The 20,551-nt window shown below is 39.2% G+C and overlaps 1 protein-coding gene across 3 annotated transcripts; it reads left to right on the top strand.

The window, feature by feature from the left end:
* The first annotated feature begins 1,033 nt into the window (after positions 1–1,033).
* Positions 1,034–15,756, top strand: RABGEF1 (RAB guanine nucleotide exchange factor 1). Of its 3 annotated transcripts, none has more exons than XM_053457214.1 (10): positions 1,034–1,144; positions 5,642–5,827; positions 6,452–6,621; positions 7,507–7,623; positions 11,205–11,371; positions 11,908–11,989; positions 13,121–13,253; positions 13,882–13,973; positions 14,143–14,399; positions 14,695–15,756. In XM_053457214.1, the coding sequence occupies exons 2-10, from the start codon at positions 5,649–5,651 to the stop codon at positions 15,088–15,090; spliced, it is 1,593 nt and encodes a 530-aa protein (XP_053313189.1). In that variant the 5' UTR covers positions 1,034–1,144; positions 5,642–5,648; the 3' UTR covers positions 15,091–15,756. The 3 variants fall into 3 exon arrangements, with proteins under 3 accessions (XP_053313189.1, XP_053313190.1, XP_053313191.1); XM_053457215.1 differs by having other exon boundaries at positions 5,645–5,827; XM_053457216.1 differs by lacking the exon at positions 7,507–7,623.
* The last annotated feature ends 4,795 nt before the right edge of the window (positions 15,757–20,551 follow it).

The following is a 20,551-nucleotide window of genomic DNA, read 5'->3' on the forward strand; positions in this document are numbered from 1 at the left end:
GGGGAATTTGTTAAGGTCCCATCCCAACATATTAAGAGCTACGAGGGATGCCAGGGGAAGAAATACAGACCATTCATATGTTAGCTCAGGCTAACTATTGGGACACCTTACATCCGTTGTATTTTCACTGAAGTCCTAGCAAATTGTTTTTTTTTCCACCTTGTATTATTATTGGGAAAGCTAGATGCAGCGCCAAACATGAGGGAAGTCACTATGACTTAACTCTCACCAGATCCCCATACCTGTGAACTTTTAAGGTTTGACCTTGAGTCTCAGGGCTTTTGACCCAATCTCAGAGAGAAGAGGCAGATTCTCAAGGTCATATAGTCTGGAACTGACACCTTTCTATTCTACACTACTGTGATCATAGATAAGACTCCCAATCAGTGCTATTTGCTACCATTATCTTACGTTTGATAGCCCTGCGTGAATGCAGATAACTAAATGAAACGTATATCTTGAAATAATAGCAAGTCAAGATCTCCATGAGGTGTTAGAGCCATTTGGTTAGCACATTTGGCGGGACACTTACATTACATTTATTTAAAAAGCGCAGGCAGATTCCACAGCGCTGTAGAATTGGCTATTAACGGGTTTATAGTCTAAGAGTTTCAGGGTCAGCTCATTTGAAGCTTCCTAGGTATGCTCGCTACCTATATATTATGTAGAGTTAAACCCGTGTGAATTTGTCCTGCCAGGAGAAACTATTTGGCCCTTTAAAGCGCACTCTTCATAAAACTATAAATCATGTTCTATAAATCCAGCGGCTCCCCCAAGAAAACTCGTCTTGGCTCCAGATTACTAAATAGACGTCCTATTATTATACATATTTTGCTCTTAACTTTAGACGTCGCTAGTAAATGGTGATTAGTCACTTGTATTATAATTACCTAAACCGAAGACTTAGCTTCCCCCCCAACACATGACCCCCTGAGTCACATCTAATAAAACCGCTAATCTTAAAGGCGGCACATTCTAAACGACTATGTGGCGAGTTACCCGGAAGTTTGCTGTCAGAGCGAGGCTTGGAACGCATGCTTCCGTGTGACGTAGCGCGCTGAGGGCCTGCTGTTTGCTGGGATAGCTGCGGGCTGAGTAAGGATACTCGTCGGAGAGGAGAGTGCCCGTCAGCGGCTTGGTGAAGGTGAGCAGCCGGACTAGGGGGGGTCGGAGACAGGTGTCTATATATAGTCCTCTAGGATATTCCGTGTCGTGAGTTTAAGAGCCGGGAAACATCCATGTACCGGGAAACTGTCACCCTCACCTCGCAGCAATGACAGCCTCTCCCTGGATATCCACACTAAGCCAAATACTCTTATCCAGGGAGATAAAGAGAGGCCGCTGCTCCCTTTGTGTTACTAAAATATATGGTATATTTAACAAAAAAAGTTGAGTGTGTGTGTATATATATAATGTAATATAATTTAACCCTGACTGCAGCACTAATGCTGTTGTGTAGAAGTGTATGTTTGTGAGACACAAGACTGCTATTTGCTGACTCAAGCCTTTCGGGTTATTGGTATACAATGCAGTTTTGAGTGATGTTGAGATGTCACCGAAGGCTATTATAAGGCTCGCGTTGGCTTGGACGGGGTATTTATAGGTGTGTGCGGTTTTGCATCTTCTTTGGCTTTCAGGCCCTAGAACCGGTTGTGTTGAAGTTGTAGTTGGCCGGTTATACGGCGAAGAACTGAAACTAAATGCTTTGTCTGTCATCCGAATAGGTTAAAGGGACTGCTTACCACCCATGACAACCTTGCCAAAGAAGAAAGGGTATTAAAGTAATATTAGTTCATTCTTTAAAAGTTAAAAAAAAAAAATAAGTACAAGAGTTTACCTTTGCTGGAGGCTGCAGCTTCCCACCTCTTTCATGTCTGCGATTCTCACCACTTATTGGTTGCTTAAAGTAGGGATTATTTTGTGTTTTGACCCCAGAAGTGATGCTAAAATGCACAATGTTGATCATATCGTACAGAACAAAATAATTGGTTGTTTCATTTTTTTTTTAAAGGCACACCTAAACTGGATTGTTGGAGTGTGTTGCTTACCATTATCCAGTGTGTCATATAAAGGGAGACATTAAAAGATGATATGTGTCAAATGGAATTAGGCTCTATACAGACTTAAGTATTTCCTTCAAAGCACAGAAACTTTATTCCACCTTAATACGACAAGCACTTCATGAAGCGCCATACACTTGATCTGTCACTGTAAGGGTAAATCTTAATGACAGGTTACGTCACTACTATAGTATCTGGTAGACATGGCTGGCAGTGCCTTTTGCATTGGCGATGTTTACCTCTTGTGATTCCTTATATCTGAGCCATAACCTCCTCTACGTGCTGCTCATCCAAATAATTTAATGCTGATATACCCCAGGATGTCACAGCGTTTACTTCCCCATATACCAAATCCAGATACCAGAGTATGTTAGTATTACGTGTGTATAAAGCCTGGTTTATAAACAAAGCAAAAGTCCCATGGTGAATATTTTGTAGGGATTATTAGGTTGCCTATTTACTAAGCGCGTGTTTCTTCTTGATAATATGTACAATTGCTGTAGATCAGCACTTTAAAAGAAAATCCACATTTTAAGGCTCCCTACTTGGAACAGCTGACTGGCTCTTTTCTAGCGCTGTTCATGACATGGTAAATACATATCCCCTTCCCTTATGATAAACTGTGTGGATGTTGAAACAGGAAGAAAACTATCTTGTGTCATGTTATATTTTCATTTATCTGTTTTTATTCACATTGCCCTCTGCCAACTAGGGCATCAGGGAATTGATGTTATGAATAATGAACCTGAAATTAATATTCAATTTACTTTGAATAATCATGTAGCACAGATATATGCACTACAGTTCAAAAGTGTAGTGACAATATAACTTTTTAAGCTTAAACTTGGATTAGCGAACACAACGTGCCGTTGGAACACACGAGTGTTGGTTGCTGATAAAGCGCCTCTGTAGGCCTGTGAAGATCTTCCATTAAAAATCCCCAGCTATAATAGTCATTTACAATTTTAACAATGTCTACACTATTTCTGATCCATCTTATTATTTTAATCTTCAAAATTTCCTTTTTTTCTCAAAAAGAAGGAAATCATGTCCTGTCACTGTATGCACAGCGCTGTGGAATATGATGGCACTATACAAAACAATAAATAATATCTAAGTGACCCCAAACATTTGAACGGTAGTGTGTGTGTGTGTGTGTTTGTATGCGTTTGTACACACGCACGCAAACCATGCATAAGAACATATTTTGCCAGGAAGATTATATTAAGATTTCTCTTGTTTTCAATTATGGCCTGGAGAACACAATAAGTTTCCATATGAAAATATGTGCAAAGGACTCGTGTAAAATGGAACATTAGCCATTCCATACTAAATGCAAGGCAGATATTTTCTAAAAGAGGAGTCATTTTTGTCCAGGTCACTTTTAGGGCACAATTCAATCTATATATTATGTAAACGTATTACTAGTAGATATTTGTTCTTATTTATAATAATAAAGATCATCCCCAACAAGGTATGCAGAGCTTTTTACTGTACAGTTAAAGGGGCATTGTGCAGCATTTACGACGATAGCAGCTATTGGGTTCAGTTTAATTGCACGTTCCACAAAACCAGAAGAAAGAAGCTTTAACGTTTAACTTACTGGTCTTAGTTTCAATTAGCAAAACTGTTTGAACAGCACAGTAAGGGCTAGACTTTGGTAAGGTGACCTTTATTCCCTTCCATTCTCCGTATGCTCTACCGTTTATACATCACCAAAGATACTTTAACGAAATAAAGGCATAGAAACTGTCCTTTGGAAACCAGGAACAGAATATTGGAGGAGCCAAGTCTAGTTCTTAAGAAATATAAGAAGATTTTATTCTTAGGTTGAAATACAACATTAGTTAATGATACACGACAGTTAGCCAGTTGTTATGGAAGTATACTTGTTGCTCCAGAAGAAGTCGTGCCATTTTCATGAGGAGAAGCATGCTGCTGTGTGTTTTCTAGACAGACAGTCCTTTGTGTAGTTACAGAGGACATTGTGGTCAATCTGGAGGAATTTTGTCCTCTTTTTGGAGAAAGCCCAGTTGCCGCAGTGTGATCAGCCTGGTGCTCTTTCTGATCCATGTTTTAAGTTGTGTTTTATTAGTGGCAGTAAGGGGTGTTTTGTGAAATCACTACATTGGTTTGTTTTTCTATTTCACCTGTAAGCAAGGAAGACCCGCCAGTTTGAAAAAAAATTCTTCTCCATTTGTGGATGCTGTTGGCATTTGTTACAGTATTACACTTTTGTTTTGTTAATGCTTCTATGGTTCCCATTTAATTAGTGCTGGTCACTTTCTTGTGTAGGTTGCTGCTAAGATCACGTAATATTTATATTCTACACGGTAACTGATGCATAAATTCTTATTTTGCCCAGACATGGGAGATCACTAGGGAAACCCATTCTATTGGGCCTCTATGTTACTATATTGCAGTCGAAATGTTCCATACCTTTCTAATTGGGGACATCTTAAATATAGAGGTAATTATTATTTTGCTTCTAACAAAAGATGAATGTCTGTATCGTGGCTCTAGTAGAGGCACGTGCCATGACGGTCATGTCCATCCAGCCGTTCACTATATAGCGTTTGTGAACCGTTCCACCATTACGTCTGACAGGTGCCGGCAGCTTTAAAACCTGAATCCTGCCACTGTGGAAGAAAGCATTGGGAGTTAATTTGCCGAACCTTATAAAATATTAGTCATTAAAGACTTTGTCAAGCCTGTTATCTAATTACTGCACGCTCTGAAATGTTAGTTACTCCACAGCCATACAGGTATTAACTTTATTTCCTTAAAAATACACTGTCACCCACACAGCTTTTAACATAACATAATTTAAATTAGTATTGTTAAAATTATCTATAGCTTGTGACTTTCCCCATCCATGCAATTGTTTTTGGCTACCAGAGGAGATCTATGAGAAGCCTAGCAAAGCAGTTAGTTTATTTTCCTGGCGTAGTCTTCTGCTCCCACCACGCTTACAGTGGCGGCCACCAAAGGTGAGAAATACTTTAATGGGAAAGTAACAAAGCAAATAGTGAGATCAGGAACTGGCTCACCCGTGGCTGATACGATGCCATACATGCGTGACTAAAAACCTATATTTTTGTTTATTTTTAATGCTCTCCTCAGGGGTTGTTGGTAAACTGGGCTTCTTTTTAGCCATGACATCTGTCCTTAGGAGGAATACAGAACATTTGTTTTCTATAATTTGTGTTGGTAAAATAAATGTGTGAGGGAGAAAATGGGGTTAAATGAAAGCACTTCAAAATAATGAAAGCTGCTCTGGTTCTGTAGGTTAACAATTGCCCTGGTCCTTAAGACCCGCGGATGCTACTTCACACTCATAAGTGCTGTGAATGGCAATCCGAATAGATCTAAATAATATTAAGCGGATACTTGGCAGAGTATTCATTATTTAATTTCAGCCGTATGTTAATGACAAGGTGTGCTACAAATGTCTAGGGTTATGTTTTCTGTTTTTTGTTTTTTTTTATTGTCCTAAGACTTGGGCGCAGTATCTGTTTTTTATATTTGTGTTGATAGTTGTTTTAATTGCTTGTTTACGTTTTCATATTACACTTTTCCAGCAGGAAGATGAGCCTGAAATCAGAGCGCAGAGCAATCCATGTAGACCAGTCGGAACTTCTATGTAAGAAAGGATGTGGGTACTATGGGAACCCTGCCTGGCAAGGATTCTGCTCTAAATGCTGGAGAGAGGAGTACCAGAAAGCTCGGCAGAAACAGATCCAGGAAGACTGGGAGCTTGCAGAACGGTATCTGTCACCTTTTTGAGGGCCATATTTGAGCGTGTTATCCTGTCTTGTCTCATGGGCTCAGGCTACCTGAACCTATACAGTATAACATCCTTGTTGTTTAATAAGATGTCCAGAAAACAGAAGTTACAACTCCATGTTATCACAATGACAGGATGGGGCTCTCTTGGCGGCAGCATTCACGCTGTAGTAGCGGACATTAAGCCTCAGGAACGGATGCGACTGTCCCTTATAATTGCAGGCAAGGACACAGACGCCAATAAAATACGTCTGTTGCAAATGAAGTAGAAAAGAGATGAGTACCATTCACGTTGTTTAGTAATGTGGAACCATGGAAAAGAAGCCCTGCTATGACAAGCTTTACAGGATACAGCTAATTTGTTTTAATAAGGTCCTAACTCGTAAACTAATTGTACCTTATTTTTTAACTTTTTTGGTTAAAAGGCTATTACCTGTGTTACTGTTTGCAAGATTATGTTTTCAGCAATACCTTAAAGGTATGTGACATGAGCCCTACGTCACTGATAGTCCTAAGCCATGGATGACCAGTCAAGGTGTTGTCATAGACCAGAGAGAAGTTATGTTGCATCAGAAAGTTCAACTTGACCTTGTTTTGCATTATAGCCTGCAGCGGGAGGAACAGGAGGCCTTTGCCAGCAGTCAAGGAGCACAGGGAGGACAATCTTCTCTCACCTTCTCTAAATTTGAGGAAAAGAAATCCAATGAAAAGGCTAGAAAAGTAACCACCGTCAAAAAATTCTTCAAAGCATCATCTAAAAGCCTACCAAAGAAAGGTAAATGTCCTCCTAAAAAATATTGTTTATAAACAAAGACAATATGCGGCTGCAAATATAAAATTATTAGGACCTGCCTCGCATGGATGCCATAGAGAAATGTTGCCTTCTACACATGGATATACATATAGAGTCAGATGGCTGTATTTTGTATTAATTTAAAAATATGGACGATTTTAAGTTTCAGTGCAATGCCCTAGCAGTGAAATCACACCCATGGCTGTCTGTATCCAGCTTAAAATTTGTATGCAGCCAAAGAGGGATCCATTTTCTAAAGAAAGCAACAATTGTGCTGGTTCCATATCCAGTGATCCATTGACATTATTTACACTTGTAATACAATGTGTACAAATGATACATTGTAGAATATGATCCAAGAACTTTTTCTGTCAATACAGCTTGAACATCTCATTTGAGTTGTCCTAAAGTAAGACTGAGGTTTAATGTCCTGACAATTGTGTTATTGCACTGTGACTAGCTAGTGGACCAGAACAATGTGAAGTTTCAGGCGCTTAAAATAATATTTTTAATTTGGTTATCTGTGATATTTCCTTAATGTTCTTCAAAAGGTATTGGGATACTGTACTCATTGATATCGCATAAATGTTTTATAGAAGTAACTTGCCATTTTTCATATTAGACAAACAGTAATGTTACTTATTATTAAAATGATTAGCTGCCCGTTGCCCTGAAGTGTGTCTGTGTGTAGAAACTTAAATGTAATCCCTGTTTAAAAGAAAAAAAAAAGTTGAAACCAGTGTTATGACTATGAATCACATGTACTTCAGCAGGGATTATTTTTAATACAATTTTGGATTTTATTTCCTAAATCCTGTCATCACAACAACCCCCTTTTGGTTTTTTGGCTTGCTACCATCGTTTCAGCTGCCGATGAAAAGCCTAGTAAAGTGGTGCATGTGGGGACAGAGCGCAATGCGGATCTTCTCAGGGATTTGAGGGGCTTCTTTGTCCCCCCCTGGGAACTGGCTTCCCAAGCTGAAGGTAATGTGGAGTAGTGTGTTCCACGTGCTTGCTTTTTTGTATAGGTTGCAGTTGACCTGTGCTATAACAAGTAGCCCGTTTCTCCGTATTAAAGCAGCACTAGCCCTGCCCCCCCACATTTTATACAATACGAGGCACATTGCACGTGCATGTATCACTAAACACCCCTTTTTGTTAATGAACTGAAACCCTTTTTGCTGTGGGTGCATACTGTCACAGCAAGCATGGCCGAATGGCTTTGTTTACTTGTACAGTGCTGCTCTAATGCGGTACAGCAATGTCTAGTCTGTAGGGCCTTTTCCTCTTCTATTTAGTTTTTTCTGTACATTCCCAATTTATGGAAGCTCAGGTTCTCAGCACGTCCTTTTGCATCGCTCAATTAATGTCAGAGACATATGGGGTAGACCAGGGGTGTCCAACTTGCGGCCCTCCAGCTGCTGCAGGACTACATCTCCCATAATGCTCTTTCAGCTAATGGGCTGGCTGAGTATGGGAGATGTACCGTAGTCCTGCAGCAGCTGGAGGGCCGCAAGTTGGACACCCCTGGCGTAGACAAATGCTGGCACAATTTATGATCCAAAAAGTCTTAAGATCATGTGACTATGCGGGTGCATTGATGTTGCACGCATGTTCAATGCTAACAAGTAGGGCGCTGGTTGTGGGGCAGTGTGGTGATTTGCCATAAGAGTGCTGCGTCAGCACAATCCCCACTAATGCGTTATTGATCACAGCAGGAAAGGGTCAAACGGAAAATAAAACACTGAAAATGGCACATTGGCTTGCACTTTTTCCAATCAATTATACAGAAGTGTAATCCAATGTAATTGCAATGTGTTTTCTTCTTTTCCTAAGGACAGTTTCAATGTTACATAATCGGTTTTCTTTAGATTGTATTGAAGATTCTGTTGAATTTCTAAACGGGGAAAAAAACAGTAGGTAGATGTGTGTAAACAGGTTCAGAGATTGATTAGTTGTATAGAAAATTCAAACTTTGACTTTGAAAAGTCAGTTAGGGTATACCAAGAATGGTGACAAAACATACTGCCACAAGAACCCACAACCATGCAAAGGCTATATAGGACACCTGAGAGCAGTTGTCAGCTCACGTCTCTGCTACACAAAAACATGAGGGTATCAGAATTGGGCAAGATGACATTTTTCAGCAGAATGGAGTCAGCATTATTTTTTTCCCCACTTCTAACATTCAAATCGAAGCACAGCTCCAAAACTGTACAGATTAACCCAGTAAATGAGATGCTTGCTGTTACACGGTGGATGAAATTGCACACCACACGGCCCCTGTTTGGCATTATTCACAGGAGCCTCACTGACACTCATCACTCTAATTACAAGAGAAACTGTCGCACACACACCATTCAGTCTTGGGTGTGCTGTGAAATTACATGGAGTCTTTCCTGAAGCCTCTCTTTATCGTTTTGTGTTGTGTGTGTGTGTGTGTTTGTTGCATCCAGCTGCCTCTCATAATTTACCATTTATTAAGAGATGTGCAGCGTGCAGCTCATAAACAGTTGATGGGCTCCAACTCTCATCGTCATCATCATTAGCCATCTGAAATGAGGTCAGTGGGAGTTGGACGCGGTAGCTGCAGGTTGGACAGTCACATTGTGTTTTGTCATTTATTTGTTCTAACCACTGTGTGTATTTCCCATCCTTTTGTTCACCGTTTTTTGCAGTGCTTTGTGACAAGCTGAGAGGTGGGTGACTGTCAAATCATAGACTTGTTTAGCTAGACTCCTTTGGTTTGTGTTTATATTCCCCTCTCTTCTCTTTGATTGTTATCCCACCTTTGTTTGTCCACCGATAGAGTGTTTGCCTTGCTGATATAATCCATCTACTGAGAACAGTAGAAACAACAACCCCAAAAAAGTTTTAAGGAAGTTTTACTTCACTTTCATGGTGAGAATAAGTGGAAAAGCCTTTCATTAGAAATAAAGGCTTGATGCTTTTGTAGCAGGAGAACAATAGGCAAATTAGATAGGTCCAATGGTTCTTATCTGCCTTTGAATTCTGTTTCTTTATTTAACCCCTTAAAACATTGATGGTAGCATGGAACGTCATGAAGACCGCTACCCGGCTGTTCCCGGTGCAGGGGACCGCCGTCATCCCTCTCAGCGCAGAAATCCTGCGCGATTTCCAATATGAATGAATGCCTTGCGGTTTCAATGAACCAGGGGATCCATTCATGAGTAATGAAGTCCGCTGATCAGTCAGAAGGCGATCAACAACAGAAATTTTAAAAAATAATGGTAAAAAAGAAGGAAATAAAATAAGTAGGCCTTAAACGGTGGTTCCCAGTGCAGGGGATGCAATTCTCGAGACTCGCCATTCATTTGTCCCCAAGGCTTCCTATATTATTTATTATTATTATTGTTTTATATAGCGCCATCAAATTCCGTAGCGCTATGAATGGATGTTTATCGGTTGATGCTTCATTTATCCGTTGTGGCTGCTGCTGATCGGTTAGAGGCTGACCAAGAGCATTAGAAAAGTAACAAAAAATGAGTAGAAAAATGAAACAAAATTACAAAAGATTTTTTTTTTAAAAACCCATTGCTGTCTAAAGTCAGGAGAAGTCGCTGTGGTTGGCCAGTTGCAGCAGTCGCTGTGGTTGGCCAGTTGCAGCGGTCGCTGTGGTTGGCCAGTTGCAGCGGTCGCTGTGGTTGGCCAATTACAACAGAAGTCTTCTCAGTTTTTAGCGTTAACAGTGGTCGGTGATGCATTGTGTTGGATAGCAGAGAGAACCTTGAGCAATAATATAAAGTTTCTGCATAATTTTTTGTTCTATTTGTGGGGGATTGGGAATTTAGTTTGTGGGTAGGTAGGGAGAAACATTTTACTTTTTAAGTTGATTAAGTTGTATACAGCCGAGCAGGCCTACACATTGCTGGCAGAGTCAGGCTCTATTTGACCATGAAAAATATTGTGTGTGTGTGTGTATATATATATATATATAGTGTGTGTGTGTGTGTACACAAAAAAACTAAAAAGGAGAATCATGGTTAAGGTGTAAAACATGGGAGTAAACTAGACCCTAAAGCCATCCTCATGGTTTTTGTCTTCCTTCATTACCTCTTAATTTTTGAACAGTATTCATAACTGTAAGAATTTCACCGGGAAAAAACAAAATGTGGTTAGTTAGCGATCGTTGAACAGTATGTGATTATGTGTTTTTTTCTGGTTACGTCTAATCGTAAGACATGTTCTTGGTTTTGGGGCCACATAACATGGTTCAGCTTGCAGCAAAAAGCAAGTGGGGAGCTGGTGTGATGACTCTGCACATACTGACTGAAATGTCAAGGGACCAAACACTACTAGATCATATCTAACCATTTAAAACTGTCACCTACTCCTACCACCCCACCCCCATTCTTTAAAATTTGCTGCTGTAATAAATGCTCTTGTTGAGAAATTCATGTACAATAGGCAAGTCATCAGGTAGGGCCGCCCTGTGTGATTGGCCATTTCCCAGCTGGATATAGAAGCCTATAGGGCCGTGAGAGTATGGTTCAACACGTATAATAAAATAATTTTATTTTCTATATTCCATCTTGCGGTGACAGATATAAAGGAGGCAAAAGCTCCCAGTCCTTCCCTCACTCGTCAGATAAGCATAGAGACCGATCGTGCATCCAAAGAATTTAAAGAGTTCTTAAAGCCCTACCAAAGAGCAGGGGATGATGTGTACAAGCAATGCATGATATTCCTGGAGACCATGAATCTAAAAAAGGTAGGCATGAAAAGCTATACAAAATGTTGTGACATTCCCTATTCTGACATAAACAGTAGGCTAGTGAGACAAAAAAAGATGCCATATAATTGAGTCTTGAACCCAGCTACTAAAGAAGGTTGGATTGGGAGCTCGCAATTACCAACACGTGTCAGAAAAGGGAACAAGCATCACATCCGATGGAGACATGTATATGTTTTTGCTGATTGTCGAGGATAAGTGAAGCTAACACAATTTGGAACTTAAGAGAGATTCTAAATTAACTAACATGAGGTATTCAAAACTACAGAGGAATGGTAGTTGTTCCCAGAACAGAGCCTGAGCTGCTGTAACTGAAAAGTAACCTTTATTTATATACCAAAGGAAACCTATGTAAGAAGAATTACGCTTTTCCCTTCCCGGAATTTCTATTCCAGACAAATATAGAGGAGACCTGTTATTTAAAAAAAAAAAACAAAAAAAAAACCCACAAGCAAAGCCCCCTGTTGGCTGCGGACCATCAGAATTGTTGTTGATTTAATTCTCTCTTTTTTCAGGAATCAAACATTGAAGAGCAATCAGAGTTAACCCAGGACTTTTACCAAAACACTGCTGATAAGTTGCAAATGTATTGGAAAGGTAACCGGTTATTTTGAAAAGTTGAAGATAAAAAGTATTTGCCATCATGTTCATATAACTATTGGAGATAGAGGTGGATGAGGCCATATATTTTTGGAGAGTCAGCATAATATAGCCACATAGCATGGAAAAAGAGAAGCATTGTCTATTGGAGTTTGGTTAACTCAACATAATCCTGTGTATGATCTCCCCGACCTGCCCATAGCCCGAAAGGCTCGAGGACTAAATCAAGTCTTGTGTGTTTAACTGTACGTGTTGTGCATTTACAGTTAAAAACACACACAGAGGCTTCCTCTGGGGAGGAGTGAATGTCGCTGATTGGTCACAGACCAATTGTTATAATCCCTTACTATTGGGGGGGGTAGTAGTAATGACTACTGCTGTGGAAAACAACGTTGAAGTGACGGCATGCTGCAAGCTCATCCGTTGTGACATCAGCTGGCTATCATGCTCGTAAAAAAAAAAACTATTGGCTCATCCCTGCTGACATGCACTATAACAGAAATTAACACCTTCATATATGTACAACCATGGCTATTGGAAAATGTACTAAGATGTCACGTATCTAGTTTGTGTTAGTTTTACTATTTGTTTTGGTGCTTGTGCAGAAATAGTGGGGGCGAGTTTGGGGGGGTTATTATTATTAGCTTTTATTTACGCAGCGATTAATACAATACATGACAAGATAAACCGATACATTAGGTGGAGAGAGCCCTGCTTGCAAGCTTACAATGTTGAGGGTTCTATTTTTATTACTATATCATGGTTTGCCCCCAAATTAGCTATCTATACACAGCTAAGGTTGTCCTGGAAAAAAAAATATTTATAGATTGTACACTCTTCTCCTTCTGTACCAGTGTGTCATTGTTGTTTTAAATTACCACCATTAAAGATTTTCACTGCCCTCCCCAGTGTAATAGCAATATTATGGGTATTTGCTATTAAAGTGTAAAATGTATAAATATAACTATAAAAAAAGCTTTCTACTTTGTAAGCCTGGGAGCTTCTGTATGTTACATTGTAAGATGGGAAAGACTTTGGGTGTGACTCGCATAATTTATCATTTAAATTCACTCTGTGGTAGAATAGTTTTAGACAAAAAGCTCTTGAAATTTTGTGTGAATCTTTTAGTGTCCCCAGATAACGTTGAAAAAGCAATGGACCAAATTGAAAAGTTCCTCATGACACGTTTATACAAATACGTGTTTTGTCCGGAAACCACAGATGATGAGAAAAAAGACCTTACAGTCCAAAAGAGAATAAGGTAAGTTTTATACTGAAATGACTCCACTCCTTAGAGCTAGAATTGAAGTTCTGAAAGCTACCAGCCTGGTAAACTACAAATTCCATGATTTTAGACTGAGGATCAAGGGAAATGCTGTCCACCAAAATTTTGAGGGGGTTATAGGTTAACCACCCTTATTATAAGCCGTGGAGTGGAATGTCAATAATCAAATATAAAATCGTTTTGTGGTATTCTCTAAAAATCACATTTTTGAAAACAGAACTTGATTGCATGCTTTAAGGGTTTGGTAGATACTGGATCACCCTGTCCCGTATGTAGTTTCTCTACAGAAAAACACCTCTGGTGAACTTTTAAGCAGGGATCTTTTGAACCTCTGCTCGTGCCCTGTACCGATACATTTAGTTCTTCTTTTATTTCCTGTTGCTTATATGCTATAATGTAAACTTTGATTCTTATATTCTGATTTACTAGCTACCTTTTACAGACAATTCTGAACGTGGTTTTTGCCACTTGTCAAAATGATATATTGAAGCGCATAGACGAGGGTATTGTATATTGGGAATGCCAGAGAAAAGGGAGCATGGCCCTAATTTATTATTTGAATGTTCAAATATTGGCGAATGCTGTACTGTCCTTATATCCTCAGGGCTTTACATTGGGTGAGTCCCCAGATGTTGTGCGTCCCTGTGAATGAAGATATCCCAGAGGTTTCTGACATGGTGGTAAAGGCAATAACAGGTCAGTGTAGATTGCAGATCATTGCATGATCACCCATTTGGCCAGTTAACAATATTGGATTTTGCATTGTGCATAAAAATTTATTTCCGTTAACCTGCTATTAATGGCTATCTCTTGCTTTTGTATTTTTTTTTTTTTAATTTTAAATTCTTTATTTATTTAAATGCAGATATTATTGAGATGGACTCAAAGCGGATTCCCCGTGACAAGCTCACCTGCATCACTCGGTGCAGCAAACACATCTTCAATGCCATTAAGATAACTAAAGATGAGCCAGCCTCTGCTGATGACTTCTTGCCTACCCTCATCTATATTGTCCTCAAGGCAAACCCACCTCGGCTGCAGTCCAACATCCAGTACATCACTAGATTTTGCAATCCAAGCAGGTTGATGACTGGGGAGGATGGCTATTATTTCACTAACCTGGTGAGACTCGCACCTCTAACTTTCCTGGAAACTTATAGTAGTTAAGTCCATTTAGATCAGATGACTTGTTATCTTACAGCTGAAGTAGCCAACATGTTGCATACTTCCACATTAGCTGGTGGAGTGGTTGTTGGCTACCCCAGCCATGTACTAAAGCTAATACAATTATATCATGGAAGATAATAAGTCTTACCTACATTCTATTTCCAGGCATATTCCTAAACATGCTCATGCAAAACCATTTTAGTGCTGTTTTAGTAGGCATTGGGTTGATTCTATTTTCTTCCTTCGACAGTGTTGTGCCATGGCTTTTATTGAGAAGCTGGATGCCCAGTCTCTGAATCTAAGTGAGGAAGAGTTCAACAGGTTCATGTCCGGTCAGGTGTCTCCAAAAAAACAAGAAACTGAAGGCTGGCCTGAAGATACATGCCCGGGAGTAAAGCAGATGCACAGAAACCTGGACCTGCTTTCACAGCTTTCCGAGAGACAAGAACGTATTGTGAATGGGGCCAGGAAGTTAGAGAAGGACCTCATTGATTGGACTGATGAAGTGACTCGGGAGGTCCAGGACATTGTAGAAAAATACCCATTGGACATAAAAACTAGCCAGCCTCTAGCCTCCATAGATTCAGAAAATGTAGAGGATGATAGGCTCCCCCCTCCTCTGCAACCACAAGTTTATGCAGGATAAGATGCTATACTCATGAGAGGTACACACTTAACCACTCCTATAACTGTACAGCTGAAAGACATACCTTATGGGGTGAATTCAGTCTAACTGTAAACCCCAATTAGGTCAAATGTCTGTTTAAATGCAATTTTTAATGGTACAAAACTTTTAGTCCATGCAGTTTGCTAAGTGTAACTATTTATTAACACAGGCCAGATAGGACAATTTGGTAGTGGTCATATATTTTTAATAATTTTTCTCATAGGAAAAAGCATATGCAGATACTTTTTTTTTTGTCTTATTTTAGCATTGGAGATGTTCATATACAGTCTTTAGTCTTCCTACCCTCCACTGGGGTATTTGGCATTATTACCATTTAACTATATACATAGTTTCACATCTACCTTTAATAATGCACTCAGGAATAGGTAATTACTATCAAAGGGGGTGATCATCTAGAAATTGGGATTATTTGTTAAAAAGTGATTATTTTTTTGACCATAAACCAATGACATAGACCTGCTAATTGGAACTCTTACAGTTGTTGCTGAGGGCCACCTTTCAGGCTTTGTGTGAGAATTCCTTTTTATATACAACCTTTTATGAGTCACCTGGCACGTTCATCATATAGTATTATCGTATGGTCTGACAATGTATTAAACCCCCATCCTTAATGGCAGAATCTTTGTCTTTGTTTACATAATGACTATGCTTTTGCCCCCCCCCCCCTAGTTCTGTTAGCCCTTTTCCTTAAATCTAATAACGATTGGTGGGAACTCAAACATGAACACTCTGGAACTTTTTTTGTGTTTTTTTAATCGAAAAAGTAGTTTCAGTTAGTAACTGAAAGATAACAGTTTTTTTTTTAAGTAACCACCTTTCTGCTTAAAAAATTAAAAAATTATCTTAAGATTGGAAAACACACTAAAAATGATAAATGAATGTTTGTAATAAGAACTCAAACTATAAATTCTATTTTTTTATGACATAATACATGAAGTTATAAGCATTTGATTAGTGTTTGCGTATTGTAATAATAATTCCCTTAGGACAAATGTTATAAATTGTACATTTGTTTACGCTGCCACTTAGGAGACATGATGACAGTGCATACATTTTCATCTCTTTAACATACTGCAAAACACCCAACGTGACTCTTTTTGTGTTTTGCAAAGCTGATCAAACCCAGTGTTATGAAGGAACATTCTGAGCATTGGCTTAGTTTACTTTTTTTATTTTATTTAAAGGGGAACTATCACATCTGAGACAACCGTAAGCCAATCCGGTTTTATTCTCTATTTGGTTTTACGCTTCCACTTGCAGTTTTGACATCACTTCTTCTTCTACCAAAGCCTGGGCTTTTTGTGCTTTATCCCACGATCCTTCAGTGAAGATCAAACTGGAGTCCTGCTGTAAGCCTGTACACTTTTATATCGGACTTGCGCATTTTAGTAGACTGCACATTTGTCTTTAGCTCTAGAGTTGGTTTAGAACCGTTCAGTTTATCTAAAGCTAATATCACAACTATCATAGGACAGCAAGACGGCAGATCCCACTGTGCAACGGGAGAATAAAACGTTAATTTATAAATCGACATGTACATGAAAAGGGAAGCAGTTTGTTGTAAATAAGTGTGAAGATGTGATGCGACAGTTCCCCTTTTAATTCCAGTCATTGAAACGGGGAACGTTTAGATCGTCTATTGAATTGGTGTTTTAATAATTACCAGTGTATGATCGTGCATGTTACCATTTCAGTGCTGTACTGTCTGCTATAGAGTGAAGACTATAGATTATTATAATACAGTTTGGTTATGTGGGGGATGTACATATGTAAATATGTAGTTGGGGGCTGCATTTGTTCAGGCATCAAATTTCTTCTTGGTTTGAATCACAACCTCAAGCATTAAAACATAAACAAGAATAAAACATTTTACGTTTTAGCGGGTTTATTTTATTTATTGGGCTTCTGTTTGAAATAAGTAAATACAATTTCATTGTTGACAGGAAAAGAGCAGATGTGGCATCAGTCAGTGACTATTGTCCCTTGGCCGTGGTGAGTCAGTTTCAAATTGTATGATTTTATGATCTTATGGCCACACAGTCTGCAGCATTAAAGAACAAGACATTGCCCAAAGTCCTAAATATTTATTTCTGTCAAGTAAAAAATGCTATTTTACATTGTTCACAAGCCTGAGAAATACCCTGGAGGAACAACAACTGGTTTATTGTTCATTAAAGCATGAAAAAGATAAGTGGTAAAGAACTGTAAAGGTGTTAACTTTAACAAAATATAATAAAGAATACATTATTCCAATCATATTCATTGTAGAAGCATGTTGATTAGTTTCAGTAGTTTTAAACTAAACCCCCCCTTTAGCTATACTGTGCTATACTTCAGTAATTGATACTCTACCCATATGATGCAACTGTAATCACTTCTAAAAAAAAACAAAAAAAAAAAAAACATCAGTCCCACAGATCTAATGCATAGACGGAAATCGCTTCACCTTCAAAATGATAAAGGGTACATTTTCTTGTGTAAAGGGAACCCAAACCCTCACCCGTATACTATGAATCTCCAGATATAGCTCTAAGGTTTAATGCAAGTCAGTCAAAGTCTTTGCACGGTGTGGATAGACCCCAAAGTGTGATCTCTGTTTATCCAGTTCGATGCATTTCTTTAAATAATGAAAGTGCCATTGTGTTGGCATCTCATCAACTGGAAACCAGGACTGGTTAAATACTCATTACCTTTTATGAACAAAAAAAATTGTGTAATTCACCCACATTACTTTTATCTATGACTGTTTGCCCTGCAGACACATGGTGAGAGCTCCAGTAGTTTTGTGTCTGACAAAGTCGTTCAAGTTTCGGAACTTAAGGAGAGGAAAAAATAGCAAGAGATATATATCCTAGCATCCTAAATATAAGGCAAAATGAAACGTATAGATATATGGTTGAGTGTATGGTGGGCAACATAGCACTAGTTTGCTTTGTACATCACTTTATTGTGGAGTCTAATGTACGGTAATTATTCCAAAATCACATGCATTTGGGGAGATTCAGATGCATAAACGGGCCGTCTTATGTATCAAAAAGCCGCCAAACCTTTCCCTAGCAGGCCACGCTCACTCAGTCCCCGCACGCTGAATCTGGAGATTTGTCTTTTCCCAGCGCAACGGAATCAGCGTGTGCCGCAAGGTAGCAGAAGAGCTGTCTTGAGCCAAGATAGAGATAAAAAAACACACTGTGTGTGTTAGTAATTCACTGTTAATATCAGAATAAAAGACTGGCTCCTGTATTTTTGGCTGGCTCCTAGAACCAAACTAAATATATAGACTCCTAAACACATGACAAACTGTGTATGTACAGCATTAAAAAGTGAATGGACTGGCTGTCTCAGTCCCCTGGATGGCATACTTATTTTCTATCCATGTTTACACTGCATGTAACGTAATTTTTGTAGCGTTCCTATCTCCATCAGGCTTCCAGGTCGTGAGGTCTAGCTCCAAAAGTATAAGAGATGAGAACTTTCATGAAACATGGAGGTCGCTCCCTTAAGTACGGGGATGTAAAATTACATCATCCGCTTCTTTCAGCAATCGCTGTCGGTTCTTGTTACAATTAGAGGGGTAGACCTGCAGCAGTGGTCCCCCCTCAGATGACATGAGAATTCATCTGCTATCATCAATAATACTTACTGCTAGAGTAGGTCCAAGGATCACAGCGAATTCCCCTCATGATTGGAGGGGGGGCACTGCTGCTGGTCTGTTTGGACTTCAGGGCAGACAGCAGCAGCCATTTCCCCTTCCGTGTTGGCGAGAATGCATGATGATACATCATAGTGCTCATATCTGTTCTGTAATGTAAACATTGTACATTACTGTTATTTCACATTTGCCTTTTTTTCTCTTTCCAGGTGCTAATATTTATATAAAGACCTCTTAAATGATGTGGATCAAATTATTGAATTCAATAAATGTTTTAATGTAGAGCAATTATCTGTATCGACTGCTTGCATTTTTCTATAAGACTGTGTAGTGAGAATAGATTAGAGATAGTGTATCTGTAGGCACCCAATAAACGTATTTTCCACGTGTGAAAGTTCTATAGAAGCCAACCCATAAAAATGAATCCAAAAATACACTGAGAAAGCAGATATAGGTCAGATAAGTTGCAATCTAAATGTCAAAGTAAGCATTCCTTCTATACAGTTTATCCATTCTAGGATAGAATACAGTACTTAAAACAAACCAGTTATCACAGATATTGGTATATGTGGTAAAATGTATGTATATATAAAAGGGCAATCATGTCTGCTTAGAACTGTCCATTGCATGTACACATTATAAACTTAACACAATGATAAAAAAAACACATGCACCGTTTTGAATTGAATAATAAATGGCCGTAGCTTTATTAGAGGGTATAAAAGTCATGACAAACATTAACCATTTAAATTAACACACAAACAAATATAACCAATACAATCCGCCCTTCCTTTAGCCAGATTGTTAAACAACCAACCTCTGTTCACCCAAAACCAGAGGCAACCTTTACCCCATAAAAGCTACCACAGTATACATAAACTTTTTGGGAGGGTGGGGCGCTCGTTCAGTAATCCAGGAACAGCTCTTTGCAATTTCAGCTGAGGTGATAAAAATATATTTTGCGCGCTGCTATTTATTTCAACTTGAACTTGTCTCGCATCGCGACCCCAGCTCATTGTACCAATCAGCTTGTGCGCATTTTCCCGCCGCAAACGCTCGCGCTGCAGCACAGCTGATTAACCAATCAGCTGCGATACCTGTCCTACCTGCCTGACAACCAAAAAACCGGTTTTAGCTGCCAAAGCCTGCCAAAATCAAAGTGCCCTGACCTGTGCTTGACCTTTCAATGACCCTAATACCGAACTAATGTCCAGTAATGGACAATTTAAAATTCAACTAATGTCCAGTTATGGTTTGGATCACAATGTAAATTGGGCTTTGCACATGCTCATTGTGAGCCTCCCTGCTTTAAGTGGAAATTCCTTTATTTATTTCTGAATGGATAGCCTCTTATGTTCTTTATGCAGTCCTAATAATGGATAAGTCATCAGAATGGTATCGTCCCTGTATGTTATTTGTATAATGATGTAATCTCGCCTAACGAAGGTGCTCCATTCCTCTTATTCATTTTGCTGCACGTCTCTGCGATTTTTCTATCTGCTATTTCCTCATCTATGCTGACCCCACCAAGATAAACCCTTCTAATGAATCTACACTAGGTACCCATTTTATCTCCACCCATCTCCTACATCCTAGTTTGAAAACACATCCAACCATCTTCTCCCCAGTACAGCAGCTTGGAGGTCGTTGCCCTAAGGTTTGTCACCTAGCGCTACCTGCCAGTGACTTTGTCTTTAATTCCAATGTCTACTACAAATGCTGGCTCATCACCAGCTACTCTCAATAATCTATCCACCCAGCCAGCTCCAT

Source organism: Spea bombifrons, chromosome 2 (genome assembly GCF_027358695.1).
Source record: "Spea bombifrons isolate aSpeBom1 chromosome 2, aSpeBom1.2.pri, whole genome shotgun sequence".
Classification (NCBI taxonomy): domain Eukaryota; kingdom Metazoa; phylum Chordata; class Amphibia; order Anura; family Pelobatidae; genus Spea; species Spea bombifrons.

Bases quoted from the DNA above. Each gene is read 5' to 3' on its own strand.
- RABGEF1 (XM_053457214.1), top strand. From the start codon at position 5,649: ATGAGCCTGAAATCAGAGCGCAGAGCAATCCATGTAGACCAGTCGGAA. The intron at 11,372-11,907 runs GTAGGCATGAAA...CTCTTTTTTCAG, and splicing joins AGACCATGAATCTAAAAAAG to GAATCAAACATTGAAGAGCA. The intron at 11,990-13,120 runs GTAACCGGTTAT...TGAATCTTTTAG, and splicing joins GTTGCAAATGTATTGGAAAG to TGTCCCCAGATAACGTTGAA.